General features: G+C 47.7%; 1 protein-coding gene across 1 annotated transcript; it reads right to left on the reverse strand.

Moving 5' to 3' along the window:
* Positions 1-617: 617 nt before the first annotated feature.
* LOC145337214 (zinc-binding protein A33-like) lies at positions 618-23,086 on the reverse strand. The gene is made up of 6 exons (XM_080182007.1): positions 22,542-23,086; positions 20,023-20,118; positions 8,551-8,784; positions 4,436-4,458; positions 4,227-4,342; positions 618-1,452 (listed from the first exon to the last, which is right to left on the reverse strand). Exons 1-6 carry the CDS (start codon positions 22,914-22,916, stop codon positions 884-886), a joined length of 1,413 nt encoding a protein of 470 aa, XP_080038133.1. The 5' UTR covers positions 22,917-23,086; the 3' UTR covers positions 618-883.
* Positions 23,087-23,897: the final 811 nt, after the last annotated feature.

The raw sequence follows: 23,897 nt of genomic DNA on the forward strand, positions 1-23,897 counted from the left end.
AAATCCTCCTCGGTGCCCTCCACTAAGTCCCAGTCCTCCTCAGTCTTCTCACTATCAGTGACCACCAGCCCTCACCCCAGTCATACCAGCCTCTGTCACCATCCCACCCCCAGGATCGAGGGCAGAGAGCCCCTCCCTGGGCTGCTCTGGAGGTTCTGGGTCAGAGAGTGACAGTGGTTCTGGGCTCCGCTCCACCTCAGGCACCGGGTCACACAGTGACTGAGGGAAAAGCTCTAACCCCAGAACAAGCAACCCCAGGTTTAAAATCAGAGATGGAGAAAGGGGGCTTTCCCCCTACCCCACCACCCCCACCCCCCAACCGAGTGACCCAGTGTGTGGTACCTTCCCCTCCCCCACCCAGTGACCCAGTGTGTGGGGCCTTCCCCTCCCCCACCCAGTGACCCAGTGTGTGGGGCCTTCCCCTCCCCCACCCAGTGACCCAGTGTGTGGGGCCTTCCCCTCCCCCACCCAGTGACCCAGTGTGTGGGGTCTTTTCCTCCCCCACCCAGTGACCCAGTGTGTGGGGTCTTTTTAATCGATTCCTCGATCAGGCCGAGCAGGTCCTGGGGGATATCAGCCCGTGTCCGGGTGGGCTCAGCCTCATCGACCTCGCCCGTCCCAGCCTCCAGTGTGTCCGACTTGGTGACGAGTGACTGGATTATATCGAGTGGATCCTCCGGCCCTCCCTCAGGCAGGGGTCCTCACACATCCCCGGGAGGTACAGGCCGGACCGGAGGGATCCGCCTCACCCTCCCGAGGAATGGACGACCCCCCCGCTGACAGTGTGTGATAATGGGAGGGGGGCAGGATCTGCGAAGGACCCCAACCCCTCTTCCACAGAGGGACAAACCTCCCCCCCACCCCCACCTACAAGAAACTGTCTTTATTTGGATGAAGGGATAAAACCCTCATCCTCCTGGATTGTTACTGTCCGGGGACAGATTTTCAGGGGTTCTGTGTTTTTACCCTCATCAGTGTCACCTAAATAGAAATAAGGATAGAGTTTCTCAGTGAATGTACCAGTGAAAGTGTAGATATGGGACTTGTTATCCGAGTTATAAAAGGACACCTTCCCTCCCTCATAATCCAGACAGACTCGAATCTTTCTCGGATTCACACTCAGATCTAAACGTTCCTCACAACCCCAGTATTCATTCCCCTCTGTCAGTGCCATTGTCCAGAATCCGTTATCTGGATCCAGGGTGATTTCTCCCTTCCTACTGATGGATTCCTTGGCCACACCCACATCCCAGTCAGTCTTGTTTCCCACCTCCACCTCCCAGGAATGTTTTCCTGATGTGAATCCCTCTGATCCCAGGACACTGACATCGGAATCAAATCTCTCCGGATTGTCGGGGAGTTGCTGCCGTTTCCTGGTGTATCTCACGGTGCTCAGGTCCTCAGACAGGAGAAGTTCAGGATGGGCTGTATTAGGGTCGAAGGTGACTGGAGCTGGGAACAGATGGACACGGATAAAATGTTAGTCAGACTCACTGTAACTTTCACAGCCGGTTAGTGATTGGGAAAATCAGCAATGATCCAGAATTAGAAATTCATCCCCCGGGGAAGAGTTTAAACAGCGCACAGGGGAAAGGGGAAGACACTGCCCGGGGGGAAGGTTTTACCCGGACACCACACCCTGCAGTGAGGCTGAGGAAACCCCGTTCCAGAGAGAGAAATGGAGACGGGCTGGGGGGCGGGGTCAGTCTGGGGGCGGGGCCAGGGTGAGGGGCGAGGCTACTCGGGGGCGGAAGCAGGCTGGGGGCAGGGCCTGAGTGGGGGGCGTGGCATGGGTGAGGGCGGGTCAATGCTGGGGGTGGGGCCGGAGGGAGCCTGGGGGCGGGTCAGGCTGGGGGAGGGGTCAGATTGGGGGCGGGGCCAGACCCCAGGAGAACTGAATGAGGGATCTGTCAAAACGATGGAAGAGAAACAGAGAGAGAGACAGAGCGACAGGCAGAGAGAGGGGGGCTCGTCTGCTGGTGACACGAATGTGACCTCTGAAGGTGCCTCCCCTCCTGTGTCCTGATGCGACCCGGAGGGACCTGCCATCCTGTCCAATGGCTGCAAGAGAGAGAAAGCTGGACTGGGAGAACAGGGACATGAAACACAGAGAGAGACAGAGAGAGAGAGAGAGACAGAGAGAGACAGAGAGAGACAAAGTGAAGGCAACATCAGGTTGTTACAGAAACAAGCAGCCACACTTGGACCGTGCTGAATACAAGAGACGGATTAAAGAGCGAGAGAGTCAAGTCAATGGTGGTTTAGTCTGTGCCGTGTCCCCGGGGCTGGTTGGAGAAGTGAGTGTTCCTCAGTTTGAGGGATAGTGAGTTAGAAACCGGACAGTCCGGCAGCCCCTGTTAGAAGCCCCTGATCCACCAAAACCTGTGGCTCCCCTTGTACAGCGGAGGGAAACTCCAGTCACTGATGACGGGGCCCCACCGAGGGGGCAGCGAGAGGGGAAGCGCTTTAAACCCGGGGAAAAGCAGATCATCCCGACCTGTTTCAATTGTGGGGGAAGTGGACAGTTTGTCCGAGAGTGGAGGAAACCAATGAAGGGCCAGAGTCAGGGGACTCGGAGTCAAGAGACACCCGAGACAAACACCCCGAGTTTCCAGAAATCCCACAGATGAATGAAATGGTGTCAGCACGAAAACACTCCCCAGGGTCAGGTCCATGTGGCCCAGGGAGAGGGTGTCCCGGGAAATTCAGCAGGAAGGGACTGTACCCAGCCTGGGTATCCTTGTCCACTCAGGTATGATGAGTGTGATAGACAATGTGTAGATATTATAGTGGAGGGAGAGAAAGGTAGTAGAGACAGGAGTGTCCAACACGGGAGTAGATTCACCCTCTCCTCTGATCTACAGGAGGATCCATTATATTGGGAAGATTTACAGCTGATACAGGGGCTGGAGCGATATCCAAACCCTTAGGTTTTAGGGTGGGACCCCCTCCAGACAAAGTGGACATGGGTTTTAGTGAGATGGCGGCCATTGGGGGGCTGGATCGGCGATCAGAGGCCGGGTCCGGTCATCGGGAGGCCAACAGATACCGGGTCTGACCATCAGGTGACCGGGGGAGGTGAGGGGGGGATGCGCTTGTCAACCAATCTCCCGGCAGACTGAGAAATCAGTGCATGTGCACTCGCCCCACCAACGGAAATCCCTTGACTCTGTGATACACTCAGTGCCGAAAATTCATTCAACTAAACTCGCCCAAAAAACAGATGGGAAAATCCCCCGTATTCCCACCTGTTGGGAGCTTAGTATTTGGGGAAAATCATCCCGCCCCCGTGTCCCAGCCGCAAAACCAACTGACTTTCCTTAAGGTCGTGGAGAAAGAGCTGGAAAAGGCAGTAGCCTCTCTAGTGGAACAGGGAGTATTGGGACTGAGATGACAAATGTGAAAAGGCTTTCATTAAACTGAAAATGGACTTGCAGACTGGCCCAGCTCTGGGAGCTGTGGACCCCGACAAGGACTTTTATCTGGAAGCTGCAGCCACTGACATCAGTTTCAGTGAAGTCCTTCTGCAGGAAACAAACAGTCACTTGTGAGCGGGAACCGATGTGAGCAGAGTCCCAGCAGACCTGGAAAAGGGATTTTCCACCTGTGAGGGACATCTGTTAGTGAGCTGTTGGACAGTGAAACATTTTACTGTTTTCACCCACACCCAGTCTCTTACATTACTGACCCACCACAATCCAATCCAACTATTGTTAGACACGAAAATCACAGAAGAAACAGGATCTAGTGTCAGAATAACCAGCTGGACTTTATTACTAAGTGGGAAACACATTAAGGTAAACAGAATGGATGGCCCTAAACTCACAGCTCATCTCAACTATCCGGGAGAAGCCCATACTTGTACCGTACAGGGTGTTTGGGAAACTGGGGGAGGATTCAGGGCAGGAATCCACCCTGAGGGATGAGATATTTATGTTGACGGCTCCAGTTTTGTGGAAGAAGGAAAAAGAAAAACAGAATGCTGGATTAATGATCCACAAAGGGAGGTTGAATGGACAATATCCCTTCCCAATACTGTGTGTTCAGCAGGTGGAGCTGGTCACTGTGACTCTCTGATCTGTCAATTCTGTATTTTAACTGAAAATTGACTGAAGTAAAATCTAATCCGTTACAAATACAATTGTATATTTATTTTAAAAAGACCAGTCCTTTCTACTAATGATAGAGAGCTGTTTAATAGCTGGTGTCAGGAAGCTCACACCCACCTGTATTAATCACTGTCAGCATCTTTTTCCACACTCTGTACTGCAGTGAGCAAATGTACTTCCCCACATTTATTAAAGGGTAAACCTTCTGTGGTTTTGGGAGAGTTCGCCTCACTCTGAAACAGGAGATAAAGGTCAGTGTTGGATCATTCCAGACTGGGGGAGAAATATGTTAGAAATAAAAATCACATCAAGGGTGTAAATTTTACCTTTTCTGTATATCCGGAAATTTCTGTGGAACAAGAACAATTATTACTGTTTATGTTTGGAGAACATTTTATCACAAAAAGTAAAGTAAGAGACTGGATTCCACAGAAAAGTACATTTTACATATAGAAAGTTATGGGACTGCCTCTTCCTGTCCTCACTGGACCGTGAGTTACTCCACAATATTACAAATGAGTCGATCTTCCTGCTCAACATGACTCACAGAGTGGGATTTTCCAGCTGCACTCACCCCTCATCCAGAAAATCCCACCCGAGGTCAACGGACTTGTGCATGATTCGCTCCCGACCCACTACAATTCCCATGGTGCGCAGGATGTGAACCTTTCCCCTGCAGAGTTACAATCCAATTGTAAAATCCTAATCACTATCCAATAACTGGAATTAATTGATTGTTTAAAGAGATTCACTTTAATGTTTTCATTTTATAGTTTGTATGTGTCCTGGTCACAAATGTTTTTGTGAATCTTTCCCAGTGTTATCCAATAGAAATCACTGACTATCCGAGAAAGACGGGTAAAGCTCCAAAGTTAGTTTTACGTTCAGCCTTGGGGCTCATCAAACTTGTGAACTAGCTAGATGGACTCAGAATTGGCTTGGCCATAGAAGACAGAGGATAGCGGTGTTTTTCTGAATGGAGGTCTGTAACTGGTATGTTCCGCAGGGATCAGTGATGGGACCTCTGTTGTTTGTAATATATATAAATGACTTGGAAGAAAACATAGTTGGTCTGATTAGCAAGTTTGTGGATGATACTAAGTTTGCTGGAGTTGTGGATAGTGATGAAGATTGTCAGAGAGTACAGCAGGATACAGATAGGCTGGACAATTGGGTGGAGAAATGGCAGATGGAATTTAATCCAGACAAATGTGAAGTGATGCATCTTGGTAGATCCAATTCAGGTGAGAGCTATAAAATAAATTCCAGAACAATCAGGAGCATAGACACACAGAGAGGTTTGGGTGTGCAGGCCCACAGATCCCTAAAAGTGTCAGCAAAGATGCAAAAGGTGGTGAAGAAAGCATATGGCATGCTTACCTTCATTGGCCGGGGCATCGAGTATCAAAGTTGGCAAATTATGTTAGTTATATTAAACGTTGGTTCACCCAGATTTGTAATATGTGTCCAATTCTGGTCACCACACAACCAGGAAGATGTGGAGGCTTTGGAGACAGAAAAGGTTTACCAGGATGTTTCCTGGTATGGAGGGTATTAGCTATGAGGAGAGATTGAATAAAGTGGGATTGTTCTCCCTGGAAAGACGGAGGCTGAGGGACGACATGAATGAGGTTTATAAAATTATAAGGGGCATAGATAAGGTGAATGTTTGGAAGCTTTTTCCCAGGACACAAATGACAATTATGAGGGGCACAAGTTCAAGGTAAGAGGGGAAAGGTTCAGTGGAGACGTGCGGGGGAAGTTTTTTTACACAGAGGACAGTATTGGCCTGGAATGCACTGCCAAGGGTGTTGATTGAGGCAGATACATTTGCGACATTTAAAACTCATCTGGATTGACACATAAACATACAGGGAATAGAGAGATACAGGCAGTTGGTCTAGATAGGACGTGATTGGTGCAGGTTTGGAGGGCCGAAGGGCCTGTTCCTGTACTGTACTGTTCCTCGTTTTTTGTTCAGATAGAGTGTCAGAGCACTTAGTGTAAGCTGGAAAGCTGAAGCATACAGAATGAATCCTAATGTCAGCTCCACTTGCTGTGAGTCGCACTGAGCTCAAGGAGCAACCAGCTGAGTGGGAACTCCATTGTCACAGGGAGCGGCTTTCAGCTGAGATGTTAAACTGAGCTCTCTGCTGTCTGTTCAGGTGAAGGTAAAAGGTCATAAGACTGGAGCAGAAGGTCTTTGACAGAATATTGCACACCTACATGATGTATGTGCTCTCCAAAATGGGGTTTGGGAGAGAATCTGAATCCAACTGCTCTACACAAACACCAGTAGTGCAGTTTCAGTTAATGGGTGAGAATCAGAAAGCTTTCCAATTAAATCTGTAGTCAGGCAGGGCTGCCCCTCTCTCCTGTTTGTGTGTTGTATAGAATCATTTGCTGAGTCCACCAGGAAGAATTCAAATATAAGAGCAGTGACAATCCCAGTCAGCAGAGGCTCTGTGCTTGGATGATGTTGCCATCTTTTGCTCGGATCCACTGTTGATGCACAAACATCAACATCTGCAACCAGTTCAAACAGGCCTTGGAAGCCATGGTAAATCGTGGGAAGAGTGAGGCCATGTTCTTTGGGAACTGGGTGGATCAACAATTAGTCTCCTTTACTGTCAAATCAGGCAGCCTGAGGATACTGGAAATATGGTTTGGAGGGATCAGGGCATGCATTAGAATCTGGAGAGAGCGAGTAGCTGTAATGAACCAAAACCTGGGTATATGGGAATGATGCTCCCTCTCCATTGCAGGCAAGAAGCTGGTCATCAGGTGTGAGGTACTCTCCTTATTGCTGTACATGGCACAGGTCAGACTCGTTCCCCACTCCTGTGTGTGGCAATCACGCAAGCCATTTTCTGCTGCATTTGGGGGTCAAAAATGGACCATGTTTGTAGTGATATACAAACCTCTAGATAAAGGGGAGAAAAGCATGCCAAACATTGTCCTAATCCTGATGGCCTCCTTTGTGTCTGGCTGCATGAAGCTGTGCGTAGATCCTCGGTATGCAAACATTAGGTGTCTCTACGTACTGAGGTTCTATCTGTCCTCAGTATTGTAAAGAATGGGTCTGGCCACATTGCTGCAGAATATTCCAAGTATTTAGACCGTGCCATACCACCTTCCTTCATGGAAACGTTTATGTGGAGAAACATCTTTGATGATAAACCCATCTGGCAGTGGTCAGCGTGCCTAGAGGCCCTGAAGGGAAAGGAGATGGTGGATCCTGTTGGGATGGTTCCCTGAGCAGACTGTTAAGGTCATGTGGCAGAACACCTCATCACCAGAAATTTCTAGCAAGTACCAAAACCTAACTTGGCTGGTAGTGAGAAAGGCCCTCCCGTCAGATCCTTCCTATAGGCGTGAGTCTCACCCTATCTGCATATTGCCCTTGAAGAGACTGTTGTCCACCCCCTTGTGAAATGAGCCTTTGCAAAGAAGGTGTGGAGAGAGATGAGGTGGTTTTGTCAAGATTCATCATGAGCAGCTCCGTGATGCGGGACTCTGTGCTCTACGGGCTGTTCCCAGGGATACACTCCAATATAATCATCAGCTGCTGCTGGAGAATCATCAACTCAGTGAAAGACACTCTTTGGTCTGCCCGAAACTTGTTGGCCTTCCAGTGCAAGAAACTGCAGACTGGCACATTCCAAAACTCAGGACAACGTGCTGAGGGACGCACTGAAGCTTGGGGCAGCTGCTGCAGAATCCCACTGGGGAAGGTCACTGTCTAAGACCTTTCAACCAAAGTAAAGTGAGGGGAGCAGAACCCCCTTGGACCGAATGAGTCACTGAATGTATACGGTAAATATTATCCTTACCACAATTGTATTCATGCAACTCAGGGTGCAACTTGATCTCTGTAGATAATCTTTCAATACCTTTGCACCATCTGCAAGGGCCATTTTGAAATGTCCATAATGTTTCTTTGTGTTGAAGCAGCTCAAAGTTTAACAGAATGTAGATAAAGAAGCTGAATAATTGCACTTTGTGTGATGGTCATTTTGAAATGTTTGGAGTGTTCTTTCAGATATTATGAATAAAGTATATTTTTGCAATCATAAAGCAAAGCCTGGCAGGATCCTGGATTGTTGTTCCCAGTCTCAGACCAACTGCTGTACTGGAAATGTACACTCAGGGGAGAATGGTCTGACCATTCTGAGGGTTTCTTACTTTGTATGAAGCTGATTTTCTTCATTGTTTAATTTGATGAAACTATCCCTCCATAATATTACACTAAACAAGCTCCAGATTTAGTTACTTCCATGTTAAAGACAGCCATTAGTGATCTTAGTGTGAGACAGAGAAATCCAAATGTCACAGGTGATTGGGGTAATTTTGGTCAGTGAGTTTTATTTTCTAGATTTTGATGACACAACCTGCTCATTCTTCAAGACAGTGAAGCAGAGAAAAATAAAGAAAGAGTTACCGTTAAAAACTTGATGTTGCCCTGTTCACTCAGCTCTTGTTCAATATTCTGAACAGTGACTGAAAGCGATGAGATTTCCTCCGTTATCTTCTCAATCCTCTCCTTCATCTCCTGACTCTTTTTCTCTTTCTCCAGTTTCAGATCTTCCAACACAATCCTCTCTTCCTCACGGAGAAACTGGTGAAGTTTTTCAAATTCAGCTTTAATCTGTTTCTCTGTCTTTATGCTTTGGTCCTTTAGAAAATATCAGTGAGATTGAAAAATCAAATGAGGATGTTTAAAAGGTTGTTCAGCCTGAGCAGTTCTGTCCATATCAGAATATTAAAGAGAAAAACTTCCGAATCCTGTTAATTTCCAATCTTGTTAATTTCCAATCCTGATAATTTGACAAAGAACAATGAAAATTACAGCACAGGAACAGGTCCTTTGGCCCTCCAAGCCTGCACCGACCGTGCTGCCCAAGTGAACTAAAACCCCCTACCCTTGCAGGGACCATATCCCTCCATTCCCATCCTATTCATGTATTTATCAAGATGCCCCTTCAAATTCCACTGCTTCCACTACCTCCCCTGGCAACGAGTTCCAGGCACTCACCACCCTCTATATAAAAAACTTGCCTCGTACACTCCTTTAAACCTTGTCCCTCGCACCTTCAACCTACGCCCGCTAGTAATTGATTCTTCGACCCTCGGAAAAAGCTGCTGACTAACCATTCTGTCCATGCCTGTCATAATGTTGTAGACTTCTATCAGGTCTCCCTGATGATCTGGAGGAGGGAACCGAGTGTAGGGTGTCGAAATTTGCTGACAACACCAAGATTGGTGGAACGGCAAATTGCGCGGAGGGTGTGGAGAGTCTGCAGAAGGATCTAGATAGGCTGGGCGAATGGGCCAGGAAATGGCAAATGGAATTTAATGTTGGCAAGTGCGAGGTGGTCCACTTTGGTAGGAATAATGGTAGGAAGGATTATTACTTACGTGGCGAAAAACTGCAGCAGGCGACGGTGCAGAGGGACCTCGGGGTCCTTGTGCATGAGTCGCAAAAACCCAGCCTGCAGGTGCAGCAGGTGGTCAGGAAGGCGAATGGGATGCTGGCCTTCATAGTGAGGGGGATTGAATATAAAAGTAGGGAGGTCTTGCTGCAGCTGTATAGGGCATTGGTGAGGCCGCAGCTGGAGTACTGTGTGCAGTTTTGGGCGCCGCACTTACGCAAGGATATTTTGGCTTTGGAGGGAGTGCAGAGGAGGTTTACTAGGCTGATACCGGAGTTGAGGGGGTTGAGCTATGAGGAGAGGCTGAATAAACTAGGCTTGTACTCGTTAGAGTTTAGAAGAATGAGGGGAGATCTCATTGAGACATATAAGATGATGAATGGGATGGATAGGAGAGAGGTGGAGAGACTCTTCCCGCTCAGAAAGGACAGTAGGACTAGGGGGCATAGCCTCAAGATAAAGGGGGGGCGGTTTAGAACGGAGTTGAGGAGGAACTTCTTCACTCAAAGGGTGGTGAATCTCTGGAATTCTCTGCCCGTTGAAGTGGTGGAGGCTGCCTCGTTAAAAATTTTTAAGACGCGGGTTGATGAGTTTTTGATAAGCGAGGGGATTAAGGGTTATGGGGAGAGGGCGGGAATGTGGAACTGAGCCACGACAGATCAGCCATGATCTTATTGAATGGCGGGGCAGGCTCGAAGGGCTAGATGGCCTACTCCTGCTCCTATTTCTTATGTTCTCCCCTCAACCTCCGTCGCTCCAGTGAGAGCAAACCAAGTTTCTCCATAGCTAATTCTTGTAGCTAATGCTCTACATACCATCCTGGTAAATTTTTTCTGTACCCTCTCCAAAACCTTCACATCCTTCTGGTAGTGTGCCGACCAGATCTGAACACTATATTCCAAGGGCACTGCAGCCTATTGTGTTGACAGTCTGGCCTTCGCAGGGCAGGTTAACTAAGATTCTGTAAAGCTGCAACATGACTTGCCAATTATTAAACTCAGTGCTCCGGCTGATGAAGGTAAGCATGCCGTATGCCTTCTTGACTACCTTCTCTACCTGCATTGTCACTTTCAGTGACTTGTGTACCTGCACACCCAGATCCCTGTGCCTATCAGTACTCTTACGGAATCTGCCATTCACTGTATATTTCCCGTCTGTATTGGACCTTCCAAATGCATTACCTCACATTTGTCCGGATTAAACTCCATCTGCCATCTCTCCGTCCAAGTGTCCAACCAATCTATATTTTGCTGTATCCTCTGACAGTCTCCATCGCTATCCACAATTCCACCAACCTTTGTGTCACCCACAAACTTATTAGTCAAACCAGTTATATTTTCCTCCAAATCATTTATATATATATTACAAACAGCAAAGGTCCCAACACTGATCCCTGAGGAACTCCACTTGTCACAGCCTTCCATTCAGAAACACACCCTTCCACTGCTACCCTCTGTCTTCTATGACCAAGCCAGTTGGGCTGTTTATCTGATTTATTTTATATAAAGAATATTATTCCTTAATGTAGTGACATCTAGTTAATCGATTAGATTTTTAGACAAATGATTACCAGATGGTCACTTATTCAAGAGAGGGAGCTTTAACTGGGGGCTCGAGTTGCTGATTTCTCTGTTTGCTTTAGTAGGGACTATTTTTTGATTTAAAGCCTAGGTTTTCAATTCTTTCTCAAATAAAAACACCTTTTGTATGGCCTGATGTTACTCTCAGGGTGCACCTGAAGTCAGTGTGGGTGGGAGCAGATGTGAAACTGTTCCTGTTGTTAATGTGAGATTACACTGGGTGACCAATTCAGGCCTGGCCAGAGTGTAACGCGTCTGCTAGTTGGGCTAACACTGTGCGCAGGTGTGAATGTGTCGGGCACTGGGTCCAATGAGGAACGGGCAGGAGGTTTAATTCTGAGGAGACAATTCCCTGAAGACTGGCTGGAGTTGTGGGGGAAGCTGAGTGAGGTTTATTTAACAGTTATAAATAGCTGTGTACAGTCACTCCATCAGCACCAGGAGGGCAGGGAAAGCGTGTGGGCAAGTTGGGTGGGCTACCTGCCCCCTGTTTCACCAATGCGTGCCTGGATGTACTAGTGCAGGATGTCAGTGCCAAGTGGCACATTTGGATGCTCAGGGAAAGAAAGTGCCCCACCTGACAAAGAAGGCCTGGTCGGAGGCTACCACCCAGGTCAGTGGGCACCAGGTTGTGGTGCTGTACCTAGCTGCTGTGCTGCAAAAGGTTCAATAATCTTCTGTGGTTGATAAGAGTTAGTGCAGAGATGGCATGGACCTGTGTAGAGGTGTAGTTAGGTGTTCATTCTCCTCAGTGCTCAGGGGTCTGAGTATGTGTATCAACTGCACTGAAACCTGCCCTGCTAAGGCTGGACTGTCAGCACAATAGGCTGTGGTGCTTTGCAGGCGAAGGTGTGCCAGTGTTTAATGGTCTGCCAATTGCCAATGTGAGGGAGGGGACATTGTGAATGAACCTTAAGAAAGATGGAACTCTCCCCTGTCAGGAGAAGACAAGTCACAAAGCTGCAGAGTGCCGCTGAGCCAGTGGGGGAATCCCCATTCTGCTGGTCCTCACTCGGAGTGAGAGAAATGTTCTCGAGTTGAATTTCCACCAGCCAGCTCATTCCTCCAGTCCTGGTGAGATCTGGGATGAAGGTAAGAGTGCAGGTCCCAGATGTGTGTGCCATAGGAACATGTCATGGGACCCTCATTAGAAAGTGAGCTGCCCCAGCCAGAGTGGCCTCTGAAGCTCCAATACAGACAGTGCAACATCACTCCAGTGTCTCAACAGGCAGCCTTGCATGTGTAGTGACGTTGATGATGGAATTGACTGATGTGGCTTCTTTCCACAGATGAGCCAACTGCACCAGCCGCAGTCCACCCCAAACACCCCCCCCTAAGTGCCAAGGGAACATTGCTCCGGCGCCTGTGTCACGCTGTACCTCAGAGCCAGGCATCAGTTCAGATACTCACATGTTGGTGGGTGTTAGGTCATCGCCTTTACAGGTGGTGCACAGTGGTGAGGGTCCAGCACACCCACATGAGGAGGTGGAAGAGGCAAAGTGATCCCAGGATGCCAACATTGGGAGCACTGCTGAAGACCAGGATCATGCTGAGTCTGGGGCAGATGATGAGCCTCTGAAGCTGCATATCCAGCGGGATGCGTGGGCAGAAAGGGCAGAGATCCACGAGGATCTGAATGCCATGGTCTCCATCATTGAGGAATCCGTGTGGAACCTGAGCACTGTGTTAACCCTGAGCACTGAGTGCACAGCCTCCTCAATTGACAGAGTGACAACTGGAGAGACAGCTTAACGGACACCCTCAGGAATTCCAGGCCAAGTGTTTGAACCTGCAAACCAGCGCACTGACTGCGACCTCAGGAGATCACTGCCAGTGTGAGTGATGGATGAGGAACCAAGTGTCTCTGCTAAGTGCTGTCCATCACTGATGAGCAGAGAGGTCCAAATGCAATTCACGCTGCTGACTGAGCTTCCTGTTGTTCCTATGGTTCCTCAGGGTTAGGCAAGGTGAGTTACTGGTCAAATTTTTCAAAGTGTGTCCATAGGTCTAAGGGTAGTCAAATAAATGGCAGGGTCCATGGGGAGACGTGTCAGCTGTGTAAGGCGCAATATGTGGGAGTTCCTGGAGACACAGCATCTCCAGAGAGTCCACATCTGCACCAAATGTCTGGAGTTGCAGCGTTTGAGGGCCCGGGTTAGGCAACTGGAGTTGAGGCTGGAGGATTTATTTTTAGTGAGGGAAAATGAGGCACTAATGAATAGGAACCAGATTCAAGAGGGGATCCCAGAGCCAAGGAGGGGGGATGGGTGGGTTACAGTTAGGAAGGGGAAAAAGAAGAGGAGTAATGTTCCAAAGTCTACCCCAGGGGTAGTCTCTCAAGATAGCAGGGGTAAGGCACCAACTGAGGTGGAAAGGGCACAAGGGGGAGAGGAAAATGCCTCAGAGGGAAGGAAGGGGGCTGGATGTGAGATAGTGGTGGGGGACGGGACGGTTAGAGGAATTGATAGGCGGTTCTGTGGGCAAAAGTGGGACTCCAGGATGGTGGTCTGCCTCCCTGGAGCAGGGGTACAGGATGTGTTGGAGAGGGTAGAGGGAATGTTGAAGTGCCAAGGGACCCAGGCGGATGTAATTATACATGTAGGAGAGAAGGATATAGGAAGGAAGAGTAGGGGGGAAATACGTATGCAGTTCAGGGAGTTGGGAGCCAGGCTGAAGTGTAGGGCCTCCAGGGTGGCGATCTCTGGGCTGTTGCCAGTGCCCAGCAATAGCAGGGATAAGAATAATGAGATCCTGCAGCTGAATGCGTGGCTGAGGGATTGGTGCAGGACTGAGGGTTTTAGTTTTGTTAAGAACATAAGAAATAGGAGCAGGAGTAGGCCAACTAGCCCTTCGAGCCTGCCCCGCCATTCAATAAGATCATGGCTGATCTGTCGTGGCTCAGTTCCACATTCCCCCCCTCTCCCCACAGCCCTTAATCCCCTCTCTTATCAAAAACCCATCAACCCGCGTCTTAAAAATATTTAGCGAGGCAGCCTCCACCACTTCAACGGGCAGAGAATTCCAGAGATTTGTTGACCTTTGGGAAGTCTTTGCAAAGGAAGGGCACTTGTATAAGAGGGATAGGGAACACTTAAATGGGAAGGGGACACATATTTTAGCTGGGAGGTTGGCTGAAGTGTTTAGGCAGGGTTTAAACTAGTATGGAGGGGGGGTGGGGATGAGAGAGACAGCTCAGGCACTGGGAGTGGGAGTGAGTTGGAGGTCAGGGTAAGTCTAGATGATAGGAAAATCCCCCAGGAGAAGAAGGATCCGAGAGGGCCTGAGGGTCTTAGGTGCATCTGTTTTAATGCGAGGAGTGTGATGGGAAAGTCGGATGAACTTAGGGCCTTGATGTTCGCGAGGAATTTAGATGTGGTGGCAGTGACAGAGACATGGTTAAAGGAGGAGCAGGACTGGAAGCTAAATATTCCAGGGTATAAGTGTTTTAGGTGTGATAGAGGTGGGTTGAAAAGAGGAGGAGGAGTGGCGCTCTTAGTTAGGGAGCAGATCACAGTGGTGCAGAGGGAGGATAACATGGAGGGGCTGGAAATTGAGTCTCTGTGGGTGGAGTTGAGGAATAGGAAGGGGGCCATTACTATGCTAGGAGTGTACTATAGGCCACCCGATAGCCCACAGGCAGTGGAAGAGGGTATATGTAGGGACATTTTGGATAAGTGTAGGAAGAACAGGGTTGTTGTAGTGGGAGATTTTAATCTCCCTGGGATGGATTGGAAGGTGCCTAGAGCTGGGGGGTCTGATGGGGAGGAATTCGTAAGATGTGTATTGGAAGGATCCTTGCAAACAGTATGTAGATAGCCCGATTAGAGAGGGGGCGATACTGGATTTAGTTCTGGGAAATGAGCCGGGTCAGGTGGTTGAGGTTGCAGTAGGTGAACATGTGGCTAATAGTGACCACAACTCCGTCTACTTTAGGATACGAATGGAAAAAGACGACAGCTGTCCTAAGGGGAGGGTGCTAAATTGGGGGAAGGCTAGATACAGCCGGATTAGGCAGGAGCTTAGGGATACAGACTGGGATAGGCTGTTGGAAGGCAAGACCACATTAGGCATGTGGGAGTCTTTCAAGGGAAAACTGCAAAGGGTGCAGGAAAGGCATGTGCCAGTTAAGAGAAAGGATGGGAAAGGTAGGATTAGGGAACCGTGGATTACTAGAGATATAGAAGACCTGGTTAGGAAGAAACAAGAGGCATATGTCAGGTCTCAGCAGCTGGGAGAGAGCGTTGGAGGAATACAGAGAGAGAAGGAGGGATCTCAAACGGGGAGTTAGGAGAGGAAAGAGGGGGCATGAGATGGCTTTGGCAGGAAGGGTTAAGGAGAATCCAAAGGCGTTTTACTCCTATCTTAAGAACAAAAGGGTGGCTAGGGGTAAAATCGGTCCTCTCAGGGACAGACGTGGGGAATTGTGCTTAGAGGCAGAGGGAATGGGGGAGATCCTGAATGAATACTTTGCGTCGGTATTCACGAAGGAGAGGGGCTTGATGTCTAGTACGGTCATTGAGGGAGCAGTAGACCAATTGAAAGATCTATCGATTACGAGGGAAGAAGTGTTAGGGCTTTTAGATGGCATTAAAACTGAAAAATCTCCGGGGCCCGATTGCATTTACCCTAGGCTGCTTAGAGAGGCGCGGGATGAGATTGCTGGGCCTCTGACGCGAATCTTTGTCTCTTCTTTGGACACAGGTGAGGTCCCAGAGGACTGGAGGATAGCGAACGTGGTACCATTGTTTAAAAAGGGTAGGAGGGATAGCCCGGGTAACTATAGGCCGGTGAGCTTAACGTCAGTGGTAGGTAAGTTGATGGAGAGGACTCTTAGGGATAGGATGTATGTGCACGTTGCGATCTGATTAAGGATACGCAGCATGGCTTTGTCAAGGGGAAGGCTTGCCTTACAAATCTGGTAGAATTCTTTGAGGAGGTGACAAAAACGGTCGACAAAGGACGAGCAGTTGATGTCGTCTATATGGATTTCAGTAAGGCGTTTGACAAAGTCCCTCATGGTCGGTTGGTACAGAAGATTAAAGCTCATGGGATATGTGGTCAGGTATCTAGATGGGTAGAGAACTGGCTTGCAAAGAGGAGTCAGAGAGTAGTAGTGGAGGGGTCTCTTTCTAGCTGGAGGTCTGTCACTAGTGGTGTGCCACAGGGCTCAGTACTGGGACCTCTTCTCTTTGTAGTGTATATAAATGATTTGGAAGAGGGAGTAGGTGGTGTGATCAGCAGATTTGCTGATGACACCAAGATGGCTGGATTGGCGGGCAGTGAGGAGCAGTGTCTGGCAATACAGCGGGATATTGATAGGCTGGTTGATTGGGCAGATACATGGCAAATGGAGTTTAATCCGGATAAATGTGAGGTGATGCATTTTGGCCGGAATAATGTAGGGGGGAGTTATATGGTAAAGGTAAACCTGTAAGGAGTATAGAATTGCAGCGAGACCTGGGGGTGCAAGTGCACAAGTCTTTGAAGGTGGCAGTGCAAGTGGAGAGTGTGGTGAAGAAAGCCTATGGTATGTTAGCCTTTATAGGAAGGGGTATAGAATATAAGAGCTAGAGTCTAATGTTGCAGTTGTACAGAACGTTGGTTAGGCCGCATTTGGAGTACTGCGTCCAGTTCTGGTCGCCTTACTACCGGAAGGACATGGAGACTCTGGAGAGAGTGCAGAGGAGGTTTACCAGGATGTTGCCTGGTATGGAAGGACTGGGGTATGAGGAAAGATTGAAGAAATTGGGGCTCTTTTCCCTTGAAAGACGCCGACTGAGGGCGGATCTAATAGAGGTATATAAGATTATGAAGGGTATAGATAGAGTAAACAGAGGTAAGCTATTTCCTGTGATAGAGACACGTAAGACAAGGGGCCATGGACTTAAGGTGAGGGGGGAGAGGTATAACACAGATATTAGAGGGAGGTTTTTCACACAGAGGGTAGTGGGGTATGGAATGCTCTGCCCAGTAAGGTGGTGGAGGCAAACACGCTAGAGTCATTTAAGAGTAACTTGGACAGGCACATGACTGGGTTGGAGATGGGTGGATATAGGAGATAGTTTTAAATAAGGATCATTAGCATTGGGGTGTCCCTGGTAATGTAAATGGGTATGGTATGATAATGTTTTTTCTCTTTTCATTCACAGGTTTTAAGTCGGTCCACCTCGTGTCCAACGAGGGGCATACACGCGATGGGTCGTACTGGGGCTGCTCTTGGTTGTTCGAGATTGGCCTCATGCTTCATGTCGTTAGTGTGTGCCTAAACTGGACAAGATACTGGGCAAGACGACAGCTCAGTGACTATCGCTGATTGCTGTGCAGACACATGGATTTGGGCCGGTGTCTGTGGGAGTTTGCGCATTCTCCCCGTGCTTGCGTGGGTTTTCTCTGGATGTTCCGGTTTCCTCCCACACCCCAAAGATGTGCTATTAGGCTGATTGGCAGGAATAAATTGTCCCTAAATCAGTTTCCCTCAATCTGGATGGCCATAAAACAATATAAAGTCTGACAACACCAGGTTTTAGTCCAACCTATTTATTTGATAATACGCCAGTCCAACGCCGGCATACCCACATCATAAAACAATAGACAGGGGTCGTAGGTGGAGAGGGGGACTGGTGGTGTTGAGATGGCGGCGTGGGCTCGTTGGGCCGAAGGGCCCGTTTCCTGGGCTGATTTTGTTCTTTGTTCTCACAGGGCATTCCGAACGAGGGCAGCAGCTTCTCCACTCTTTGCCGTGATGAAGCCACAGTTCCTGCAGAATGGCCAGCCATGGGGCTGGATTCTCCCTCCCAGCCGGAGACAACTCAGGCTCCACCAGCCAGAGGACAACCACCAACGGCCACCTGGAGAGCAAAGTCAGCAGGCTGCCTCCAATGTCACTGCCAGAGAGGGGAGAAGGGGAAAGTCATGGTGAGGGGTGCACTAAGACACAGCACCCAGAGGCGTCAATCTAAGGCACCTTCAGCACAATAGGGACATGTCATGGGTGACATTATTTGTCATTTTGAAGCTTGTGTTAGGGATGGCAAATGTATACGTTCTTTTCCTGTTGATCTAAGCTAATGTAAGCGTTTTCTTTACTGTAATGAGCTGAGGTGTTTTGAACAGTCGCCAGATGCTGCATGGGCTTGTAACTGTATAGTGTTTGCAATCCTTTGGATCAGTCAAAGTATCAGAAGCGCATCTTGAGCAATCCACTGGGCCTCTGCACCACCACTCTCGAGGATGCATAAGTCCCTATCCCTGGAGAGGCGTAACCTCCAATGTCATGGACCTCAGACATTATTACAGGTTGGTGCTCTGCTTGTATACTCTAACCAATGAGTAATGGTGTCTGTGGCAACCCCACCCGCCTTGGTCTCCCTGCTGAGCCCCACCACCAACTCAGCCTGTGCCTTTCAACGGCCTCTGGCTGGGATCCTGCCTGCACTCGCCTTGCCTCCTCTCCCTCCTGTTCCTCTGTTCCTCTTCAGAGGAGATCACACCAGCTGAATACATTCTCCCCATTAGAGCAGATACAGAGGGATCACTTGCTCCAATCCTCACGGAAATTTTCTTGTGATGATGCAGTCCCGAAATGCTGAAAGGGCACGCTAATAAAAGCTAAAGAATTACTGAGAAACTCAGGAACAACTCTGTACTCACACAACAATGAGCTCACAATGAGAGAAAGTGTTGCTGCTCTGTGGGCCGCATACGATTTTTACACGTGCGTGGTGATGTCGGGAAATCGTACTCAATGTCGTTTCATGAAATTTTATTCTCGAACCAGGTCAGATACACATCCAAGCATAAAATTCTGGCCCACTTCCAGACTATCAATCCTTTCTTCATTTGAAAGACCCTTATCAGGTCCCCATCTCCCCCCCGCCATTCCCCATAATCTTTTTCAGAGAAAAGAGCCACAGCCAGTTCAATCTTTCCAATTTAAACTCTTTTAAATTTTAAAGTTTATTTGTTAGTGTCACAGGTCAGCTTACATTAACATTGCAATGCAGTTACTCTGAAAATCCCCTAGTTGCCACACTCCGGCGCCTTTTTGGGTACACTGAGGGTACATCTAGTCAGCACATCTTTCGAACTGTGGAGGAAATGGGAGCACCCAGAGGAAACCCATGCAGAAAGGATATTATTAAACTAGAAAGAGTGCAGAAAAGATTTACTAGGATGCTACTGGGACTTGATGGTTTGAGTTATAAGGAGAGGCTGCATAGACTGGGACATTTTTTTCTGGAGCGTAGGAGGCTGAGGGGTGACCTTATAGAGGTCTATAAAATAATGAGGGGCGCAGATCAGCTAGATAGTCAATATCTTTTCCCAAAGGTAGGGGAGTCCAGAACTAGAGGGCATAGGTTTAGGGTGAGAGGGGAGACGTACAAAAGTGTTTAGAGGGGCAATTTTTTCACAAAGAGGGTGGTGAGTGTCTGGAAGAAGCTGCCAGAGGTAGTAGTAGAGGCGGATACAATTTTATCTTTTAAAAAACATTTAGATAGTTACAAGGGTACGATGGATACAGAGGGATACGGGCCAAATGCGGACAATTGGGATTAGCTTAGGGGTTTTAAAAAAAAAGGGCGGCATGGACAAGTTGGGCCGAAGGGCCTGTTTCCACGCTGTAAATCTCTATGAATCTATGACTCTATGACACGGGGAGAACGTACAGACTCTGCACAGTCAGTGACCCAAACCACGAATCGAATCCAGGTCCCTAGTGCTCTGAGGCAGCAGTGCTAACCTCTGTGTCACCGTGCCACCCACATAGTTCCAGGATCAACCTTGTGAATATTTTATACACCATCTCCACTCTCTCTTTATATCTATAATATGAACGCAGAATCCTGCATCTTGTAATTCTGTAAGTGTATAGAATGGAAAGTAAAATAAAATCAGAAATACCTGAATGTGGGTTAATGTTTTCTCGTAATCACTTTTTACAGCGCAGCATTCCTTCTTCTTGTCCTGGACTGGCTTCAGTGAGTTTCGCAGTTCTTCCTAAACAAAAACATCAGTTAATTTGTACAATTTTCAGAAATACACACCCAAAAATTAAATAACATTTGGTTAAAATTAAAATTCTCTGAGCTCTCAGGTTTTTATGAGGCTTCAGTTTCTTCACGTGCAGCAGTTTGATGTAAACTTTCAGTTTGCTGTCTGTGTAAAACTGGTGTTTGGGATCAGTCCCCAGATTTAGGCACCACCTGACTTTCTATTTACATTGAAATTAGGAATATTAAAAAATAATATGTTGCTCAAGGTATGATGTTCAACCATGCTTTGATTTTTATGTTTTAGACTGATTTAAAATAGTATTCTGATTTAAACTGAAACTGATTTAAAATAGTATTAAGTCACAGGTAGATAGATTTCTGATCGATAAGGGAATTAAGGGTTATGGGGAGCAGGCGGGTAAGTGGAACTGATCCACTTCAGATCAGCCACGACCTTATTGAATGGCGGGGCAGGCTCGAGGGGCTAGATGGCCTACTCCTGCTCCTATTTCTTATGTTCTTATGTAGTATTCAGAAATTATCTTTACTGTTAATGTGTTCATTCAACTGTTCAGCCCATTGCCTTTCTGTTTCTGCCTCTTACTAATAAACAACTCTGATGTCGACATCATAAAGTCAATAAGTGATTACCACAGAAGTTCTGTTTTTTGTCATCAAATGTTAACTTAGTGAGTTGGTCATATCTCAAAAAGTGTGACACATTCAGCAATAGTTACCATACCAGGCAGTTTTATCTATTTTGGGTTGCTTCTGAAATAGAGCAAATCAACTGGTTTTACAAGGCAGGCTTTCTTTGTGGATGCAGCTTGCTGTTGGCTGAGTTCTCAAAACAGCTACAGTTGGATAAGTTGGATGCTTCTGATATAGTTTTTTGCCTTTTCGATCTTCCCGTATCTGAACTAGCCTCTTAAAGTAAAGTTTATTTGTTAGTCACAAGTTGGTTTACATTAACACTGCAATGAAGTTACTGTAAAATTCCCCTAGTTGCCACACTTTGGTGCCTGTTCAGGCCAATGCTCCTAACCAGCATGTCTTTCAGACTGTGGGAGGAAACCAGATCCCCTGGAGGAAGCCCACCCAGGGAGAACATGTAAACTCCACACAGACAATGACCCAAGCCGGGAATCGAACCAGTGTCCCTGGTGCTGTGAAGCAGCAGTGCTAACCACTGTGCCACCATTCTTCAGAAGTGAAACTTAATTACCTTCATTTCGTGAGTTTCCATTTTAGAATGTAAATGCAAAGTCTCCTCCTTTGAAATGTTAATACATCTTCAGACCCTTTATGTTCGATTTCACATTGTTACCAGCTTGCCCTCGGAAAGCATCTGTTTGACCTGTTGCTCGTCTCATCAAAAGTATGAGCACTAGCTGCATTAACCTATCCAAACTGTCCCTGACTTCAAGCAGTCCAATAGTTTTTTAAAACATATAACCAGTCAAAAATATTCCAATTTACTGGATGTACCTGATATTTTCATGTGATCATTATTTTTCTCTAGCAGCTTGTATATTTCTTGCCTTTTGAATATCTCTGAATCTGCTCTATTATTGACAGTAGTGCCCTCGCTTGACTAGGCCTCAAACTCTGCAATTTCCTCCTTAAAACTCTGTCTTTCTTCTTTGGGACATTCCAGAGAAACTACCTCTGTGACCAAAGTTTTGACCATCTGTCGTAAGATCCCCTTATCTCATAGAATCATAAAATCCCTACGATGCAGAGGGAAGCCATTTGACCCATCAGCCTACACCGACACTCTGACAGAGCATCTTCCCCAGCCTCTATCCCCGTAACCTCACGTATTAACCCCGCTAATCCCCCTAACATACAGATCTTGGGGACACTAAGTGGCAATTTAGCATGGCCAACCAACCTAACCTGCACACCTTTGGAGTGTGGGAGGAAACCGAAGCATCAGAGAAAACCCACACAGACATGGAGAGAATGCGCAAACTCCACACAGTCCCTCAAGAATTGACCCTGATTCCTGGCAGTGCGAGGCAGCAGTGTAACCACTGTGTGCCGAAGTGCTGCCCCAATTTGGGAGGCAGGAGATTTCCCAGTGCACTGGGAGATCGGGGACCTTGTATAACGGCACGCCAAGATCTCTGCAGCTGGCTTTACCAGCAAGCTCAGGCTCCATCTCCTCCCCGCTACTGGCAAGAACCGCATTCTGGCTCTTTTTTTGCACTAAGTGCCATAAGATTGCAACTGGCAGCTCGCTGAAAACAACCATCATGGTTCTCTCTCATTTCTTGCCTGTAACTTTGAATTCTATTGTAAACTTGCATCCTGAGGAATTAAATAATAAATATTGAGAGATACTCAAACCCAAATCTATGATTGTTCCCTGTTGAGGATTCTGTTATCTGTTTCTGTGTTTTATTTTACACAGGATCTCCTCACCTTAAACTCTTCAGCAGCTTCTCCCACTGGCAGCATCTCGTGGTTTTGATGATTTTTTGAAGTCTGACAAATGACACAGATGGGCTGATTGTCAGTTTTACAAAATAATTTCAGCTTCTCCTGGTGATGGCTGCATTCCGGCTGAATTTTATCACCTTTGTCACTTTTTACAAACAGTTCCACGATGTTGGAGAGAGTGCGGTTGGGTCTCAGATCCCTGGAGGAAGTTTCCTTTCTACAGATGGGGCAGGAGGCAGTGACAGCTTTCTCCCAGTACTGGGTTATACAGGATCGACAGAAGCTGTGATCACAGTCCATTGAGACAGGATCTTTATACAGATCGTGGCAAACAGCACAGGAAAGTTCATCTTCCATCTCGACAGACTGATCACCTTGTCTCTGCTCTGAGTAAAATGGTGATCAACGTTCAGTGAAATACTTTCACTTTCACTTCCTGATTTCAGCAGTAATATTATTATAAACCACACCCAGAAAAGGGTGAGGAAAATATGTAACAGAAATCAGATAAACCCAAGTTAGTCACAAATTGTGTTCGGGAATCTGCCACCCTGACAGCCCGGCTCTTGTAAAAATGTAGATTTTTATTACCATAATTGTCGATCTCATGTAAAAGTCAGCCTACAACATCGAGCCAAAAAATTCAAACTCTATTTCTACTTGATGACACATGCTGACTCTCTCACTTGCTGACCCCCCTCACTCACTGACCCCCCTCACTCGCTGACCCTCCTCACTCACTGACACCCCTCACCCGCTGACCCCCCTCATTCACTGACTCTCTCTCTCGCTGACTCTCTCTCACTCACTGACTCTCTCTCTCGCTGACTCTCTCTCACTCGCTGACTATCCCTCACTCGCTGACTATCCCTCACTCGCTGACTCTCCCTCACTCACTGACTCTCCCTCACTCACTGACTCTCCCTCGCTTGCTCTCTCTCTTGCTGACTCTCCCTTACTCCCTCACTTGCTCTCTCTCACTCGCTGACTCTCCCTCACTTGCTGACTCTCTCTCTCGCTGACTCTCCCTTACTCCCTCACTCGCTGACTCTCTCTGTCACTGACTCTCCCTCGCTCGCTCTCTTTCTCGCTGACTCTCCCTTTCTCCCTCACTTGCTCTCCCTCACTCGCTGAATCTCCCTCACTCGCTGACTCTCCCTCGCTCGCTCTCTTTCTCGCTGACTCTCCCTTTCTCCCTCACTGACTCTCCCTCACTCTCTGAATCTCCCTCACTCGCTGACTCTCTCTCTCACTGACTCTCCCTTACTCCCTCACTCACTCTCTCTCACTCACTGACTCTCTCATTTGCTGACTCTCGCCCTCTCACAATCCTTGCAC

This window comes from Carcharhinus amblyrhynchos, unplaced genomic scaffold (assembly GCF_965287045.1).
Source record: "Carcharhinus amblyrhynchos unplaced genomic scaffold, sCarAmb.v2.hapA scaffold_45, whole genome shotgun sequence".
Lineage (NCBI taxonomy): Eukaryota > Metazoa > Chordata > Chondrichthyes > Carcharhiniformes > Carcharhinidae > Carcharhinus > Carcharhinus amblyrhynchos.